The following is an 18,371-nucleotide window of genomic DNA, read 5'->3' on the forward strand; positions in this document are numbered from 1 at the left end:
CATGACAAAATTTGAGGGCAGTTACCAAGAAGCCAAATATATTCAACCAAATGAACAGAGCAAGACGAACCATGCAAACGAAATGGTTCGATCTAAGTGTACTGCATAAATGAAGTCGGTTTAGTGGTCCTAGAGAACCTGACAGAACAACCAGGCTGAACAAAATGGTTATTTCTACGAATGTTTTAGTTTTGTAAATCATTCTTTGTTTAGTATCCACAATACTGTGATAAATCAAGCATATAAATAAGCATGAATTGTCTCATCTTATTCCACTAAACAAATAAATAAATAAATAAAAAAAATTCCATTATATTCCTTACATTCCTGGTCCGAGGCCAACCATAGGGTGTTCTATATACTGTCCTCTCATTTGTTAAGTTTCCTTGTGATAGGAGCACATTGTTCTATTTTTCCAGAAGTCTTGGTCTAGCAGGCACTACATTGTATCACATTAGAATATACACGTACGGAAACCCAAAATATATTACCACTTAGCAAGATCCACACCTACGAATATACAAGTAAGTGTTGTGGGAAATCCCTTAACTGCATCCTGAAACAATCAAACAGAGTGGAAAGGTGTTTTGTTGGTGTCATTGTATATTACATTCCCTGCGGGGATCTGAATGGGAAATGATATGGTAGTCGGTATTGACTTGCTTATAAGATTATCACAAGAAAATGGATTAAGAAACGAGAGCATGAGGTTCGAATGGGGAGGCTTTGTGGTTGCTGTTCATCTTAAAAGAGCTCATAGTTTCGTGAGGCTGAGGCCCCCCTTAAAGGAACCAAACAAAGGCCTTGACCTTCTGAAGGTAAATATATCTTTGATCTGATGAAGTTTGGGCGTATCTCCCTGTTGTATCACCTTCTTGTATTCAGCAGTCTGGGGGCCGCCGTAGACTAGGACACACAGTGTTTTTCTTTGTGGTGAATCGATTTTGATGAACTTGTTGAAATAATCTATCAGTTCATCCTTGCCAAGTTCCTTTAATGCTGCAACCTGTAAGACATACATAGAACTTAGAGGTGCAATAGTAGTCAACAAACGATGCACAATGCAATCTCCAAAGCCCATACCTCAGAGTCTACCCTATCAAACTTGAGAGTCCCATCAACAATTTCTCTCCAATAAAATGCAGACTCCTCCCACAAGTTCTTGAATTTCTCAAGTTTCATATCAATCAGGGCATTAACGTAGTTCTGGAAATTCAGCCATTAAAATAGTAAAGCAATGGCGATATAAAAATTGCTAATCAGAATTCCAAGAAATCTATCAGGCAACATCAGGGAGTGTAAGATATGGTCAAAAATTTAACCTAAAATTTGGTTAAGATCTAAAAATGTAAAAGCATTTGGTGAAATTACTCATCTACATCAGATTCATCAAAGAATAAGGCTTCATAGGATCTGCGGCCTCAGCCTGATGGAAACTTTTAACTGCAACTAAAGGGGCTCTGCTCTCCAAATCTCAGCTACATGAATATAATAAGGTCAATCAACCGGTCAATTTAGTTATCTACTTCTTGTTGCGATCAGGGAGTGTCTCACATTATCAATTCCTTGTGATGAGACCTGGCACATCGAAACAGGGGGACCTTTCACATTATTTAACTACAAGATTGATGAGCAAGTAAAGCTGGCAATTGTCAGTCCAGATAGCGAAGCTGGACAATCCCCCCGATACTTTATACACCAATGTGCTGTTTGGTTCTCCCATACCTTGGTGTCTAATCCTTTATCTTATGCATTGTTCTCGGAGAAGTGATGGACGGAATCCAGAGCTACTATTTTCTGATTTGTCACAGGATGATTTTCAATTACTTATAATAGTTGGCTAGATTGATGAGCTCAAACCTCTATATTCAAATGCTAAACCATTCCTGAACCAAGCCCTTTGTTCCAACTACAACAAATTCTTATAAGCATGTGCTTATATTAATAGGAATAATTCTTATGGAAGGATATGATCAATGTAATCAACCCTAAATACTTGGATGTCATGGCGTAGTATTACAGTACTCCCTAATTTACAAAGTTCTGTGGTTACAGTGAGAACATTTTCAAGAGTGTTCTTTTACTTCATTTGCAAATGCTAGTAATAATTACTCCCAGAAGGCAAAAATAAATAAATAAATAAAAATAAAAAAAATGAAGCAACCAGATTTTCTGTAGTCTCGACGTGAATAGGTGGAAGATGCAATGATGTTTAGATCTAAGAGCATGTGCTTATACTAATAGGAATAACTTAGGGAGGGATAATCGATGTAATCAACCCTAAATACTTGGGTGTCATGGCTTAGTATTATACCACTCCCTGATTTACAAAGTAGAAGTTTGATGTTATGTGGTTACAACGAGACGATTTTCAAGAGTACTCTTCTATTTCACTTGCAAATGCTAGTGATAATTTATCCCAGAAGGGGCCAAAAAAAAGAAGCAACAAGTCTCGGCATGGATAGGTGGATTGCTAATTTATAAATTTGACTATACACAAACAGTAAATAATGATAAAATGCTGTTTAGCCTTAAGAGAGTAAAGTAACTACATAATCTAATCAACCATAAGAATTTGCAATGTGAAATCCAGTAAACTTAATACATAATTTAATCAACTTCATTGATATAAATACTGTTCAAGAATATGCAATGTGAAAACTAGTAAGCTTAAACTTCTTCAGTATGTCCATGTAGTTAATATCAAATAGACCAGTAGTTTCCAAAATGCTAAAAGAAATTTCCCTATATCCTGACTAAAAGATTTGCAGTCCTAAGCACCAGTATTCACATACATCTAATCATTCAAATTTACACATGTAATGATGAATAACAGTGTAAATTCTACAACTACTACTCTGTTCCTATGAAAAGTAAACCAAGCAGCAAGAAATGTCAGAAAACATGTGTGAACCTTGTATTCTTCGTTCGTCATTTCATGAAGTTTACTGCCGAACTTTTCTAGAAAAGCATCAACTCTAGCCTCAAGGTATAGTGGATCCTGAAAGTTGAAAATAAGTTATCACTGAAAAAAAAGGAAAACAAATGTAACAGTCAAAGAAAGTAAGTTGAGAATTACTTTTACTGAAGATTGAATTATAATTTGCACTCCTCTTGTGCCTGAATCATTCCTGAGCGTTCATTATCCATTATTAGTCATGAAAGAGTGAATCTACACAGCACCAGTAAAAAACGTAATTTTCATACCTTTGCGTAAGCATGGTTATATAACCAAGTTGCTCAACTGTTCGAAGCTGATGGAATGCTGCTTGCTTCGCTATTAGAGCAAACAATTGAAGTCTAACATTAAGCTTGATCTCATCTTGATGTATCTGCACAAGACATGACCTCATGTGAACCATAATCCTCCAAATCACAATAAAAAATACAATATGATAGCACAATCAGTTTCATATTTTGCATCTCAAATCACTCCTGATGGTAAAGAAGACAAATTAAGCTTTCTGAACAAGAGCAGAAACATTTTGATTATGATTCAAACTACAACCAAAGCCAGAGGCTTGACTTTAAAATACCTTCCTTGAAGGAATTTTTTGTGTTCTAACAGATATGACACAAACTTTACATCAAGTTGACTTCACATTCATTGCATCAAACATATTTCGCTCAGAGAGTGACAAAAAGGTTATCTAAAATTCAATAACTACGATTATTGGAGAACATGCCTATACAACAATAACAACCAAATCTTATCTCACTAGATGGGGTCGGCTGTATCCCCTACTATATCATCATCTATACTTAAATAGATTTTATCTTATTTTATTGTTACTAACCAAGTCTTTTTTTTTGCCTTTCCCTTCTTTGTTTGATATGCGTATTTATCGTAGTTTCACATCGTTTAACCGAAGTATTTATTGGCTGTCTAAGTACATATTCGTACCATTTTAAACGTATCTCTCAGAGTTTTCCCTCAATAGATACAACTCCGACTTTCTCTCTAATGCTCTCATTTTTTATTTTGTCCATTCTCGTATATCTGTACATCCACCTTAACATCCTCATCTCTGCAACTCTCATCTTCTGCTCATGTGCTCAAGTCATAGCTCATCGTTCAACGTCATATAATATAGAAGGTCTAACCGCTATTTTGTAGAACATCTTTTTAAATTTTAGAAGTACTATACGATCACATAAAACACCCGACACCCTCCTTCATTTCAATCATTCTATTTGTATTTTATGTAAGACATCTCTCTCAATTCCTTTATAGTTTTGCATAAATGATCCTAGATACTTAAAGCTCTCAATTCTAGATAACTCGTCATCTCTTATCTTAACAATTATCTGATTGCATCTAATATTACTAAACTTAAATTCCATATATTTTGTCTTTACTCTACTAAGCATAAAACCTTTCACTTCTAGTGTTTCTCGTCAAAATTCTAGTTTAGCATTTACTCCTTCACATGTCTCATCTACCAAAACAATATCATTTGCAAACAATATGTACTACGGTACTGTATTTTGAATGTGTTCCGTCCATGATTAATGTAAAAAGATAGAGACTTAGAGCTGATTCTTGATGTAACCCTATCTTTATTGGAAATATTTCAGTTAATCCCTCTGAAGTCTTCATTCGTCGTTATATCCTCATACATATCTTTAAATAATTCAATATATGCTACACGCTAACACCTCTGTTTTCTAGAATCTCCATATACTATCATAAGTTTTTTCTAAGTGAATATCATGTGGAGATCTTGCTTTTGCTCCCAATACTTTGCAATTAGTTGTCTGAGGAAATGTATAGCTTACCTTCCAAGCATGAACCCAAATTGATTGTTTGTTACCGTGATCTCCTTCCTTAATATATTTTCTATTACTCTTTCCCAAAATTTCATGGTATGACTCATTAGTTTAATACTCATATAGTTTGTACAATTTTGTACATCTCCTTGGTTCTTATATAAGGGAACTAGAATACTTATCCTTCATTGATCAGATATTTTTTCGTTTTCAATATCATGTTAAATAATTTTATAAGTCATTCAATACCTTATTTCCCTAGGCACTTCCATACCTCTATTGGAATATCATTTGGTTCAACGGTTTTTCCATTTTGCATGCAATTTAAAATTTGTTCTACTTCTGAAGTTTAAATTCTATGATGAAAATTTAAATTTCTATACTCATTTGACCATTTTAAATTACCTAAATTAAGTTGATTACGTAAACCTTCATTAAAAAGTTGATGAAAATACCAATTCCACCACTCTTTTATTTCTCAATCATTTACAAGTATCCTATTGCATTCATCTTTAATACATCTTATTTGGGTAAGATCTCTTGTCTTCCTCTCTCCCACTTTAGATATTCTATAAAAATCTTTTTCCTCTTCTTTTTGTAGGTGCAGCGGAGGCCGGCAAAAGGGGGGTGAATTGCTTCTGAAAAATAAAAACTATACCCTCCTCGGAATTTTCAACTCAAAAATGCAATAGCAATAATAAAATAACTAAAACAAGGAAACAGAAATGAACTAGAGACTCGGGAGTTAACCTGGTTACAACCAAGAATGTTGTTAATCAGGGCGATGAAAAGCGCACTAGAAAAAGTCTCCTTTACTGAAGGCGGAGAAGCCTTTTACACTCTAACAGCGCAGAACTATTGCTAGGAAATGATTACAGAGTTGATTGAACAATTGATAAATAATTCCTAGATCTAGGGGCCTTTATATAGCCTCTGGAAATTCTATCTCGGATGTCCAAGGCGCCTCCAACAGAGGTCCAAGGCGCCTCCATCGAGTAGGCGGATAAAACTTTATCCGAAACACAAACGGTCACTTTTTACCATATGAAGGCGCCTTCATCAAGCCTCAAAGGCGCCTTCAAGCCATGATGAAGGCGCCTTGAGTAGTCTTGACCAGCTCAGTTACTTCTTTGCTTCAACTTCCGAAGCTCCGTTCTTTTGGATGATTCCAGCCAACCGAAATAGGGCTCACCCGAACCCAATTTCCGACATTCTCCTCGAGCAGCCTTCCTCCCTGGCTTAACGTCCCTTGAACGCCGCGCAAGTTCTTCTCGCCCACCGGTATACTCTTCCGCAGCTCTCTCGTCCTTCGGACGCACCGAGCCCGTCGACTCCCTTCCCGTGCCGTCCTTCTCGCTAGCTGCATCTTCCGCTTGACTTCCTGCGCTCCTAAGCTCCTGCACACTCAGACACAGGGATCAAACACAAAGCAGGACCTAACCAACTTGATTGATCACATCAAAACAATCACGGGGTCTAACAATCTCCCCCTTTTTGATGTGCATCGACCCAAGTTCAAGTTAGGATAAAAATAGACAAATAGTAATTTTAAAAAAATTACTAAACTAACTTTTTTAAGCATAAATTTGCAATTAAAATAAATTGCAACTATTTAATTAAGAGTTTAAACAGAATTTTTCAAAAATATTTTTAAAACTCAGAGTTTTGAAAAATTCTCTCACCCTAAACTTATACTTTTCTCTCCCTCTTTGATCACAGCAAAAATGGGGTAATAATAAGAGAATATGATATTTATTAAAAAATATTAGCAAATTCTTAAGTTAAAAAATTTCTGAGAAAAATGAATTTTTAGAATTTTCCAAAAAGATTTCTAACTAAAATGAGTTTTTTGAATTTTCAAAAAAAAATTCTAAGTTAAATGACTTTTTAGAATTTACCAGAAAAAATGCATAAGCAAAATGAATTTTTAGAATTTTTTTAAAAAAATAATTCTAAGTAAAATGACTTTTTTTAAAAAAATTCTAAGTAAAAATTTTGAAGATTTTAAAAGACAATATTTGAAAAAACTTTCAAAGCATTATTTAATTCTAGTTTAATGCTTTTTCAGAAAGTTAATTAAACATTTTATTTCAATATTTCAGCTTCCAAGTTATGGCGAGGTATTAAGCCTTCTTGGTTATTGGAGCAACAACCACTTAGACAAGCCTCATAGAGAAATTATAACGTTTAATTTTCTTGCTGGAAGCTTTAATAATAAAAGAAATTTAGTCTAATAAAGCTTTTGGAACCCAATAGAGGTTCCTTCCTACTGGATTAATCAGAAACTTAGGGGGTATATAATTCTTGAGAATTTTCCTAAATTGACCTTGATGATATTTAACAACAACAACAACAACAACCAAGCCTTTTCCCACTAAGTGGGGTCGGCTGTATGAATCCTTTTACGCCATTGAGCTCTATCTCCTATTATATCATCATCTATATTTAAATAAATTTTATCTTGTTTTATTGTTGCTAACCAAGTCTTTTTTGGTCTTCCTCTTCCTCGTTTTATATGCATGTTTATCATAGTTTCACATCGCCTAACTGGAGCATTTATTGGTCGTCTAAGTACATGTCCGTACCATCTTAAATGTGTCTCTCAGAGTTTTTCCTCAATAGATGCAACTCCAACATTCTCTCTAACGCTCTCATTTCTTATTTTATCCAGCTTCGTATGTCCACACATCCACCTTAACATCCTCATCTCTGCAACTCTCATCTTCTGCTAATGTGCTCGAGTCATAACCCAACATTCACCTCCATATAACATAGCAGGTCTAACTGCAATTTTATAGAACTTACCTTTAAGTTTAAAAGGTACTTTACGGTCACATAAAACACTCGACGCTCCCCTCTATTCCACACATCCTGCTTGTATTCTATGTAAGACATCTCTCTCAATCCCTCCATCATTTTGCAAAAATGATCTTAAATATTTAAATCTCTCGGTTCCGGACAACTCGTTCTCTCCTATCTTAACAATTGTTTCATTACTTCTAATATTGCTAAACTTAAATTCCATATATTCTGTCTTTAATCTACTAAGCTTAAAACTTTTCCTTTCTAGTGTTTCCCCCAAGATTCTAGCTTAGCATTTACTCTTTCACGTGTCTCATCTACCAAAATAATATCATCTGCACACAACACGCACCATAGTACAGTGTCTTGAATGTGTCCTGTGAGTTCATCCATAATTAATGTAAAAAGATATGGACTTAGAACTGATCCTTGATGTAACCCTATCATGAAAACCTTTAGTTACTCTGCCTACATCCTTATACATATCCTTAATTAGTTCAATATACGTTATGCTTTATCACCTCTTCTAAAAATCTTTTTTCTATAATTTTCTATCATACGCCTTTTCTAAGTCAATGAATACCATATGTAGATCTTGTTTTGCTCTCGATATTTTCAATTAATTGTCTAAGAAGATGCATAGCTTCTATTGTCGACCTTCCAGACATGAACCCAAATTGATTTTTAGTTACCACGGTCTCCTTCCTTAATCTATTTTCTATTATTCTTTTTCAAAGTTTAGTATGACTCATTAGCTTAATATCTCTATAATTTGTACAATTTTGTATGCCGTCCTTATTCTTATATAAACAACAGTCATCAATATTTTTTTCGCTTTCAATATCATATTAAATAATTTTGTAAGCCATTCAATACCTTGTTTCCCTAAGCACTTCCATACATCTATGTAATATCATCCGGTCAACAGCTTTTCCATTTAACATCTCATTTAAAGTTTTCTTTACTTCTGAAGTTTGAATTCTACGATAAAAATTAAAATTTCGATGCTCATTTGACCTAATTAAATTACCTAAGTTAAGTTGGTCATCTAAACCTTCATTAAAAAGTTGATGAAAATACCTCTTCCACCGCTTTTTATTTCTTCATCGTCTACTAATATCCTATTACATTCATCTTTAATACATTTTATTTGCTAAGATCTCTTGTTTTCTTCTCTCGCTTTAGCTATTCTATAAATATCTTTTCCCTTTTTTTGTATCCAATTTTTGATATAACCGTTCAAAAGTTTTATTTTTCACCACTACTTTCTAACTTCTTTGTCATTTTTATTTTTTCCTCCTCCTTCTTACAAATATATAATTCCTTATAAGTTATTCGTTTTCCCTCACTTTCTCTTGTACTTTCTCATTCCACCCCAAGATTCTTTACTTAGTGGTGCATATGCCTTTGACTCACCGAGGACACTCTTAACTACTATTTTCAACTTTGATACCATCTTATCCCATGTTGTATTAGAGTCATCATATATTTCACCTAATGCTTGACTTCTACCTTCTTTAAATATATGTTGCTTCCCATCCTTTAACTTCCACCACTTAATTCTAGGAATTGTATATATTTTCTTTCTATTGATACTATGTTTGAGGCGTATATCCAACACTACTACCCTATGTTGGGTAGTTAAGCTTTCTCGAGGGATGACTTTGCAATCTTTACAAATCTTTCTATCCTTCTTCCTAACCATAAGAAAGTCAATTTGCGATTTATTATTCCCACTTTTGAATGTGACTAAGTGTTCTTCTCTTTTCTTAAAAATGTATTAGCTAATATAAGGTCATATGCTATCGCAAAATCTAATATAGTTTTCCCTTCCTCATTCCTCGTTCCAAACCCATAACTCCTATGTATTCTCTCATATTCCTCATTTTCACTCCGACCTGCCGATCACCTCCTATTTAAATTCTTTTTTTTGGTGTAATATTTTGTATTATTTCTTCTAATTCCTCCCACATCCTTAATTTGGTAACTTCATCTAATCCTATTTGCAGTGCATATACGCTAATTATATTCATAGTTTCTTTCGCCACTATTATCTTAAGAGTTATAATTCTATCCCTTTTCTAACTACTCCTACAACTTCATCCTTTAACAAACTATCTATAATAATACCCACTCCATTTCTTGTTTTACTTTTCAAATGTACCATAACTTAAAACCCGAGTTCTCTATCATCTTTGCCTTCTCACCTGTCCATTTTGTCTCTTGTACACATAAAATATTAATTTTTCTCCTAATCATCATATCTACTACCTCCATTGATTTACCAGTGAGAGTTCCTATATTCCATGTTCCAAATCTTAGATTATTAGTTTTCCTATCATATTTGTTCTTATCTAACCTATGGTGTGAGAACTCTTGCCTATTTAACACTACACCCAAGTTCTCATGGAGATGTAGCGGTCCTTGCTGAGATGTTACAGTCGGACCCTGTAACGCGAACTCTTGCATATTTATCACTACACCCGAGTTCTGGAGATGTAGCGGTCCTTGCCGAGACGTTACAGTCGGACCCTGCAACGCGTTCCTTCCGGGGAACAACCTAGCATTAGCACAATAGATTAATGGATTCATTCATACCAATTTAATTTTCCATAAATCCTAAGTTTTGACTTTTGAAAAACATTTGTTTTAAAACATGCATCAGTTTTCAAATTTTCAATTTCTAATTTTAAATTATTATTTTCTAATTTTAATTTATCTAAAATTCTATTTAAGTCAGCATTATCTTTTTTTAATTTGAATAAATCTTTAGAAAGAGACTTAATAAATTGAAAAGACTGAGTCAGGTTAGATTACATACCTTACTTACCAGACTTGGTGATGCTCCCCCTTCACTGCAGCTTTCTTCCTCTGATGTTCCTCCCCCTTCATCTATGCTCATCTCTGAGCTTGACTCTTCTTCCAGCTGATGGTTAGCTATTAGCGCTAACCCCGAGAAGGCTTCGACGTCTAATTCGGAAGAAGACGAATCTGACCAAGTGACCTTCAGGTTCTTCTATTTGGAGGAAGATTGTCGCTTTTCCTTTACTCTGCCCTTTTTCTTCAATTTTGGGCAGTCATCTTTGATGTGCCCTTCTTCATTGCAATTGTAGCAACGAACCGTTCTTCTCTTTTGCTCATGCCTCTTTGTCTGCGATCTAAATTTATTAGAATTAAAAAACTTATTGAAACGCTTTACCAATAGTGCCGCTTCCGATTAGTCGATCGAGGTTTCGGAGTCAGAATCGTTTGTTCTTGCCTTTAAGGCAATATTCTGACTTGTTTTCTCCACTTCATTGGGCTCTGCAATCCGATATTCGTGAAGTTCAAAAGTTGAAAATAAATTTTCTAAAGTACTTATCTCAAAGTCCTTAGAGATGTAGTATGCATCTACTAAGGACGCCCATTCTGGAGTTTTGGGGAAGGCGTTAAGCGCGTACCGGATCGAGTCCCGGTTCGTTACTTCTTCTCCAAGGTTGATTAGTTGAGTTATTAGCTCTTTAATCCTTGCTTGGAGTTGCGCTACCTTCTCGCCTTGGTTCATCCGGAGGTTCGTAAGTTGAGTCCGGAGTATGTCCCGCCTTGCCAGTTTTGCTTCTGATGTGCCTTCGTGGAGCTCCAGGAATTTTTCCCAGAGGTCTTTAGCGGAGTCGTAGCTTCCGATCCGACTTACCTCTTGGGGCGGCAGCATGCTGAGCAGATGAAACTCTGCTTTTCTGTTGGCGACGAAATCGGCTTGCTCCTTTTTCGTCTAGGTGTTTTCTTCCTTATCTTTTGGAACTGCATAGCCATATTTCATGATTAAACAAATATCAAATTCTATCTTGAAAAATACCTCCATCCGGCGTTTCCACATCGCGAAGTCTCCGTCGAACTTCAGAGGATGAATGCTTGTTCCGGCCATCTTCTTGATCTTCGTGCTTCAGTCGGCGGTTAGTCCTTCTGAGGCGGTCTGGCTTTGATACCAATTGTAGGTGCAGCGGAGGCCGGCAAGAGGGGGGTGAATTGCTTCTGAAAAATAAAAACTATACCCTCCTCGGAATTTTCAACTCAAAAATGCAATAGCAATAATAAAATAACTAAAACAAGGAAATAGAAATAAACCAGAGACTCGAGAGTTAACCTGGTTACAACTAAGAAGGTTGTTAATCCAGGGCGATGAAAAGCGCACTAGAAAAAGTCTCCTTTATTGAAGGCGGAGAAGCCTTTTACACTCTAACAGCTCAGAACTATTGCTAGGAAATGATTACAGAGTTGATTGAACAATTGATAGATAATTCCTAGCTCCAGGGGCCTTTATATAGCCTCTGGAAATTCTATCTCGGATGTCCAAGGTGCCTTCAACAGAGGTCAAAGGCGCCTCCATCGAGTAGGCGGATAAAACTTTATCCAAAGCGCAAACGGTCACTTTTGACCAGATGAAAGCGCCTTCAAGCCATGATGAAGGCGCCTTGAGCAGTCTTGACCAACTCAGTTACTTCTTTGCTTCAACTTTCGAAGCTCTATTCTTTTGGGTGATTCCGGCCAACCGAAATAGGACTCACCCGAACCCATTTTCCGAACTTCTCCTCGAGCAGCCTCCCTCCCCGGCTTAACATCCCTCGAACGCCGCGCACGTTCTTCTCGCCCACCGTGTACTCTTTCGCAGCTCTCTCGTTCTTCGGACGCACCGAGCCCGTCGGCTCCCTTCCCGTGCCGTCCTTCTCGCTAGCTGCGTCTTCCGCTCGACTTCCTGCGCTCCTAAGCTCCTGCACACTCAGACACAGGGATCAAACACAAAGCAAGACCTAACCAACTTGGTTGATCACATCAAAACAACCACGGGGTCTAGCAATTTTAAATCCAATTTTCAATATAATTGTTCAAAAGCTTCATTCTTTGCTTCATTCACTGCTTTGTTAATCTCTTTCTTAGCTATTGTATATTTTTTTAAGTTTATCCCTAGTCTTACAAACATATAATTCCTTATAGGCTATTCATTTTTCACTTACTTTCTCCTGTATTTTCTTATTCCACCACCAAGATTTCTTACTTTCATGCATGCCCCTTTGACTCACCAAGTACACTCTTGGCTACTATTTTCAACTTTGATACAATCTTATCTCATGTCGTATTAGAATCACCGTATATTTCATCTAATGCTTATACTCCTACTTTCTCCTTAACTATGTTTTATTTCCCATCCTTTAACTTCCACCACTTAATTACAAGAGTCATGTACATTTTCCTTCTATTGATACTATGATTGAGGTGTATATCCAACACTACTAACTTATGTTGGGTAATTAAGTTTTTCGAGGGATGATCATGCAATCTTTACAAATCTTTCTATCCCTCTTCCTAAATATAATAAAGTTAATTTGCGTTTTATTATTCCCACTTTTGAACGTAATTAAGTGTTCTTTTTTCTTAAAAACGTATTAGCTAGTATAAGATCATATACTATCACAAAATCTAATATAGTTTTTCTTTCTTCATTTCTTGTTCCAAACTTATAACCCTTAATGAGAACCATGCCTATCTAAAATATAATTTCTTAATGCTAGGATGTGCAGTGAAGAAACTAATAATGAAGTATTATTTAACACAAATATTTCATATGAATTCAATGCATGGTTTGAAGTCATGTTTTGTGCTATGCGAAACGATCGAAATGTATGGTTCTGATAGATTACCAAAATTTGATACTACTTTGCACCGAGACAATGTGATGTCGTTGTATCAATCATGTTGACGAGTATTAGTTAATGTCAACACTCGACATCCTTAGTATGCTAACATTGAGATAATGTTGTCATTTTTTTTTTTTAATTTTGTAGCTTGTCTCCATACAACATAATGTCAAAATCGTAATGTTTTAGATGGAAAATAAACATTGAACTATGTAGTTGTTTATCTTTTTATTTTTCTTCATCTCTTTCCTCTTTTCACCTTCAATTTACTATCAGCATCATACATAGTACCAGTACCATTGTAGTTAAAGATTAAAATACTGACATGGTTCAAGATTTTGAACTTTGATTCCATGCCTAATTAAAATTCCAAGCATCTGCCAGTTTTTTAACTACAATATGCAGTGGATTGAAACCTTATATTTAGGAATTGAACCAATTAATAACTCAACATTCATTAGAGCATATATAAAAGGGAAGAGGAAGTTTTGTTACGTTTGGTAAAAACTAATTAAAAAGAAAGCACTTTATGCTTTGTAGTATATAATATAACCTTTTCTGCTTTAATTACATAGCATTTCAAAGTGAGGAGGTAAGATGCTAAGAAGACTGAATGGGCTTTCTTCCTAAAATTTCATCGGTCTCGTTCTCATCCTCCCTTCTTGTGAATTTTCCATACACTTGGTTAAGTTTACGATTATGAATGTCTCTTTTCCTTTTCCTGTATTGATCATCTTATCACATAAAAATTACAAATGAATTGTTCCTGTTCCACAAAGCCATACATTATTGATCTTATGATGCAAACAAAATAGAAAATTTTAAATAAATCAAATAAAAGTAAAATATAACTTCCTTTTCCTTTTTTTATTTTCAACTCATAATCTATTTTGTTAGAGTCTAACAAGATCAGATCGTTGTAAACTCCTGTACAAGATGCTGTAATGCCATATTAGTTATTAAAGAAATAAAACAATTTTCATATTCTCATTTTTTTTATTCTCTTATGGCATGGCTGTAGAATGAGGCACACAACTCGTGCACACTTGATATTAGAGGTAGGCTCGCTACATATAGATCCAAAGCCAGAGTCACACGTCCTTCGCACCCCCTCACCTTGTTGGGATTCTTCTATAGTTGCAACCGACCCATCTTAAGTGTTGCTCATCTGAAGCAACATCACACTTTGCCACTAAAAGCCCATACTCTCCCAGCAAACATGGAATGGCACAGCACAATTTCGGCTTCTACAACTTCCAAACCAACTGAAGATTAATCTAAAACAGCTGAACATTGACCATTTTCAGCACATAACTCAGAGGCAGCAGCGGCACGTCAACGTTTGGAAGACACTCAGATTGAGGGGCTTGCAAATGGCACAATGACAGATAATTACAAGACCATACAACAAGACGCGACATATTTAAGTGCCGCTGAACACAGCTTTTGTATGCAACATGCGAAGGTGGGATATTTCAAGCAGGTGGATCACTACTCATTCTTTCATGCTCTAGTGAAGAGGAACAACTGACCAAATAAGATCACGGTTGTGGAGAAACTGGATGGGCAACTAACCACATCATTTGAGGAAGTTGTGAAAGCCTTTTCTAACCATTTCCAAACACAGCTCGGCATGGAAGTGGACCAGACTGAATTTCCACAAAATAGTTTGCAGTTTGGCCAGTTGGTGAGTTCTGATCAGCATGATGAACTTGTCCGTATGCCAACCATGGATGAAATTAAGGGGGCGTCGTTTGACATCGGTGATCATAGAGCACGGGGATCGAATGAATATGGGTCCAAGTTTTTCAAGCAGTCATAGGACACTATAGGGCCGGGTTTTGTTGCTGCTGTACAGGAGTTCTTTCGTAGTGGGAAATTATTGCATCGATGAAACCACACCATGATTTCATTTGTTCCCAAATCAGCTCATGCTAGCAGAGTATCAGATTATTGACCTATCTCCTATTGTACGGTATTCTATAAGGTTATTTCTAAGGTATTGGCAGCCAAGATATCAAAAATTGTGGGTCAAATTCTTCATCAGTCTTAGGCAGCTTTTGTGTAGGGCGGACTCAATCACTGAAAACATCCATTTAGCACAAGAGCTTGTTAGGAGGTATAATAGAAAGAGGATATCACCCCGATGCATCATGAAGATTGACCTCTGAAGACCTTTGATTCAGTCAATTGGGACTTTCTGCAAGAAACTATGTTGACCTCTAGAAGGCCTTTGATTCAGTCAATTGGGACTTTCTGCAAGAAACTACGTTGAGACTGAACTTTCCTATGTAGTTTATATCATGAATCATGGAATGCGTGACCACCACATCCTTTTCTTTGGCTATCAATGGAGGAATTTTTGGACACTTCAGAGAGGCCTGAGGTAGAGACCCATTATCGCCTTATCTTTTCAGCATATGTGTCGAGATTTTGGGAGACAACTACCAAGATGCACCACAGAGCGGACTTTAGTTTTCACACTCAATGTGGCCATCTCCATTTAGCACACTTGGCCTATGCAGTCTTTTCAGCCAAGGTGATGTGGCATCTGTAGGTGCGTTGACTACTTGTTTATTAGATTTTGGTGCAATGGCTGAACTTCAGGTTAATAGGCTGAAGTCAAATATTTTCTTGGCTGGAGTTGCAGACTCGACACGCCAGTAGATTCATACCATCACTGGTTTCTAGGAAGGGACCATGTCTTTCCGATATATGGGAATCTTACTAGCGGCGTTGCACCTCTGACTTTCTGATTATAGCCGCCTACTTGACTCTTTGGTCTACCGAATAAATGTTTGGCCGAAAAAGACTATCATATGCTGGCAAGGCGCAACTAATCATGTCAATCTTACAGTGGGTTAAATGCTTATGGCTATACATCCTTCCTTTGCCCCTTGGCATTGTTGATCGCATCTACAACATATACAGGTCTTTTATGTAGACATCTAAGCATCCTCCAATATCATGGAAAGATATGTGTAGATCGAAGGATGAAGGAGGCTTGGGATTCAAAGACTTGCGAGCTTGGACTTTAGCCCTCTTGGCTAAAGTACTTTTAAGGATACCGGCTAAGAAAGATGCGCATTGGATAAAGTGGGTCCATCACACTTACCTAAGGCGTGCAGATTTATGGACTTGGGAGGCAGCTAACACAGATTCCCCTCTATAGATATGTGATCTCATATTATTGGATGCTGGGTCACTAAAGGTTGTTATACATAAGCTAGCAAAATGGTTTTCTCAGGATGGTAGGATGGCTCAGGAATATGATTTCATTAGGCAACCTAGTCCTAAGAAGCCATGGGCCCGGACAGTGTGGAAGACATGTACAACCAAGTCATGTAGTTACCCTCTGGAGGTTGGCACTAAGGCGGCTACCCATGAGAGATAGACAAGAAGGATCGGCAATGCACCTTCCGTCGACAGGTGTTGGAGTCACAGGAACATATATTCTTTGAGTGCTCCTATAGCGGAGTTATGAAGGAAGATGAAAGATAGGTTGCAAATGGGACAGGAGATGTCCACATACTGGCAGATGATGAGGGTCTTTGGGAGATATTATCGTGGGAGTAGAATATTGACAAAGGCTCGTCATCTTGCCTTGTCTTCTATGGTACACCAAGTATGGAGGGCTAGATATAAAAGTTTCTTTGGTGAGGGTCAGTTAGATTGTGAGAAGATTTTCAAGAACTTGCAAATTCATATATATCGGTCCTTGGGAGTGTACTCTGATCTGACTCTTTGTCAGACATAAGTCACTCCTAATAGCCAATTCTTGTACTCTTGGTTCAAGCTATAAAATTTACTTATCAAACAAAAAAAAAACCATGCTCATATCTCGAGTGTTATCTTCCTCCTCCATTAATGAACTCCTATCTTCCCACTCCTCCACCACTTATCTCTTGTTGCCCCCTTCATGGGAAGAGAACACCATGTTAACAAACAAAAGCTACCGAACACATTCCTGATTTTGCCCTCATTCATGTTCATATACAACTAGGAACAACCCCTCATCATATTCTCTCACCCTATTCGTGCATAATTTGAAACACCCTCCCATTCTTTCTTACCATCATCCTTGACCCTCTTGTTATCTAGATAACATCTTTTAATATATGGTTAAATTAGTGCAACATTTGTCAAACATTGACTTAGGTTAGTTTTTTGAACTGACCATCATTTGAGAATGGCATAATTAAATAATATGTAAACCCAAAGTGGAATAACTATTGAATAATAAAGATTTATAATTAACAAAAGGTATTATAAATGACAAATAAAAAATAGTAAAAAGTGAATCTCTTATCCTAGCCTTCTACCACAATACCTGACCGTGCATAAAGGCATGATAGCATGAGTAACCCACGATTAAGTATTTATATATGCAAGAGTGCTAAATCATTGTTTATCACCAGTAAAGCCTTTAGCCCATATGTTACATGACACTATCTAGATACATCAGTTCACTTAGTGGATTTATTAAGTGCAATATCTTATGAAAAACAATGTCCATCCTTAAGTGGCATAAAAACATGAGTTAATTTTTATATAAAATAAAAACCTTAACTTGAAACTTCAGGGTTGTACATAGAATGATGACTTAACTTTTTCTTAAACTTTCTTGCATGTCTTTCCAATTTACCCACTTTTTATATCTCTTTTTGTTTTCTTCTCCCTCTAGTTTTGCATGCAAGGGATGCTTTGAAGTCTTAGTTGGCAGTTGATTTATAGAGTTGTTCAGAGATCCTTAAATCAGGTTTAACTTTACTTTTAATTTTCATTGGTTTATTTCACGTATATCTCTTTTATATATATATATATATATATATATATATATATATATATATATATATTTCATTAAAACAGAGTATATATGGGCACCTCTCGTTCATGTCCAGTTATTTACTGCTCTTATAATTCTGAATTACCTTTTATTATATTGTCATCAAGTGGGGTATTTTTGGTAAGTGAAATTACACCTCTGAGCAATGACTTTATGCATGATCACACATATCATAGCAGGTGAATAATTACTTTATGGTCACTATAGCAATCTTAAATAATCACTGGGTTTTGTGTTGATAATTATTTTGCTATTTTAAAAAGGCCCTATTGAAGGATTGT

General features: G+C 36.2%; 1 protein-coding gene across 3 annotated transcripts in view; it reads right to left on the reverse strand.

Moving 5' to 3' along the window:
* Positions 1 to 389: 389 nt before the first annotated feature.
* LOC122016351 (insulin-degrading enzyme-like 1, peroxisomal) overlaps positions 390 to 18,371 on the reverse strand; it is a 69,087-nt gene continuing 51,105 nt past the window's right edge. For all 3 annotated transcript variants that reach the window (XM_042573618.1, XM_042573617.1, XM_042573619.1), the window contains 5 exons: positions 3,208 to 3,332; positions 3,080 to 3,131; positions 2,915 to 3,001; positions 1,084 to 1,206; positions 390 to 1,006 (listed from right to left, as the gene is read on the reverse strand). In XM_042573618.1, the coding sequence (XP_042429552.1) occupies positions 755 to 1,006; positions 1,084 to 1,206; positions 2,915 to 3,001; positions 3,080 to 3,131; positions 3,208 to 3,332 (639 nt within the window). In that variant the 3' untranslated portion in view covers positions 390 to 754. The remainder of the gene's footprint in view (positions 1,007 to 1,083; positions 1,207 to 2,914; positions 3,002 to 3,079; positions 3,132 to 3,207; positions 3,333 to 18,371) is intronic.

Source organism: Zingiber officinale, chromosome 8B (genome assembly GCF_018446385.1).
Source record: "Zingiber officinale cultivar Zhangliang chromosome 8B, Zo_v1.1, whole genome shotgun sequence".
NCBI lineage: Eukaryota > Viridiplantae > Streptophyta > Magnoliopsida > Zingiberales > Zingiberaceae > Zingiber > Zingiber officinale.